The sequence below is a fragment of the Oxyura jamaicensis genome, unplaced genomic scaffold, assembly GCF_011077185.1.
Source record: "Oxyura jamaicensis isolate SHBP4307 breed ruddy duck unplaced genomic scaffold, BPBGC_Ojam_1.0 oxyUn_random_OJ66840, whole genome shotgun sequence".
Lineage (NCBI taxonomy): Eukaryota > Metazoa > Chordata > Aves > Anseriformes > Anatidae > Oxyura > Oxyura jamaicensis.
Window position 1 is genome coordinate 413 of NW_023308272.1, and position 998 is coordinate 1,410.

Genomic DNA, 998 nt, shown 5'->3' on the forward strand with positions numbered 1-998 from the left:
CCCCCCCGGTGCCCCCAGGCCTGCTGGAGCGCCCCACGCTGCCGCCCGCGCTGGCCGTGCCCACGGCGCGCTACAAACTCTTCGTGTGCGGCAAGAGCGGCGTGGGCAAGACCGCGCTGGTGGCCGGCCTGGCCGGGACCCCCGCGCCCACCGCCCACCGCGAGACCATGGGTACGGCGGGGCCGCGGGGACGGGGGCTGTGGCGGGGGCTCTCGGGGGGCCACCGGAGCCGCCCCCCCGGGGACTCGGCCTGCCTCACCCCGCAGGCATCGAGGCCAGCACCGTGTTCTGGCCGGCCAAGCCACGCGGCGCCGAGCGCCCGGTCATGTTCCAGCTGCAGCTCTGGGACTGCGGGGACAGCGCCCTGAGGAAGTTCGAGCACATCCTGCCCGTGAGCGCCGAGCGGAGAGGGGGGGGGGGGGGGCGCGGGACGAGGCCCCGCGGGGGCGCAGACACCGGTGTGTGATGTGTCCCCCCCCGACCCCCCCCCCCAGGCCTGCAAGGAGGAAGCAGACGCCGTCCTCTTCCTCTTCTCCTTCACTGACCGCGCGTCCTTCGAGGAGCTGCCGGCGCGGCTGGCGCGGGTGGTGGCCCCCGGCGAGGACCTGCTGCGGGTGGTGGTGGGCACCAAGTATCCTTTTTGGGGGGGGGGGGCAAAGGGGGGGTGATACCGGGCGCTTTGTCACAGCCACGGGATTTTTTGGGGTGCCGGTTTTGGGCCACCGACCTTGACCCCGCGCCCAGGTTCGACCTGGCCGCCCACGCCGACGTGACGGAGGAGGACCTGGCGGCCTTCGAGGGCACCTGGGGGCTGCCGGTGCTGCGGGCGGGGGGCGCCGGGGGGGGGGCGGGGGGGCCTGGAGCGGGTGGCCCCCCTGCTCGATGCCCTGGCGGGGCGGCTCTGGCAACGCGACCAGATCGCTGCCGGTGTCACCCCCGAGGGGCAGGAGCCCCCCCCCCACCTGAACCCCGCTTTGCTGGGGGGGGAGCCCCTCACT

At 75.6% G+C, this 998-nt stretch overlaps 1 protein-coding gene across 1 annotated transcript; it reads left to right on the forward strand.

The window, feature by feature from the left end:
- Nucleotides 1-18: 18 nt before the first annotated feature.
- CPLANE2 (ciliogenesis and planar polarity effector 2) lies at nucleotides 19-992 on the forward strand (the record flags this gene model as incomplete). The annotated part of the gene is given in 5 exon segments (XM_035313714.1): nucleotides 19-171; nucleotides 267-391; nucleotides 495-631; nucleotides 745-843; nucleotides 845-992. Coding segments are annotated over 5 exon segments (662 nt in total), but the record flags the coding sequence as incomplete, so codon positions are not given.
- Between the last annotated feature and the right edge of the window lie 6 nt (nucleotides 993-998).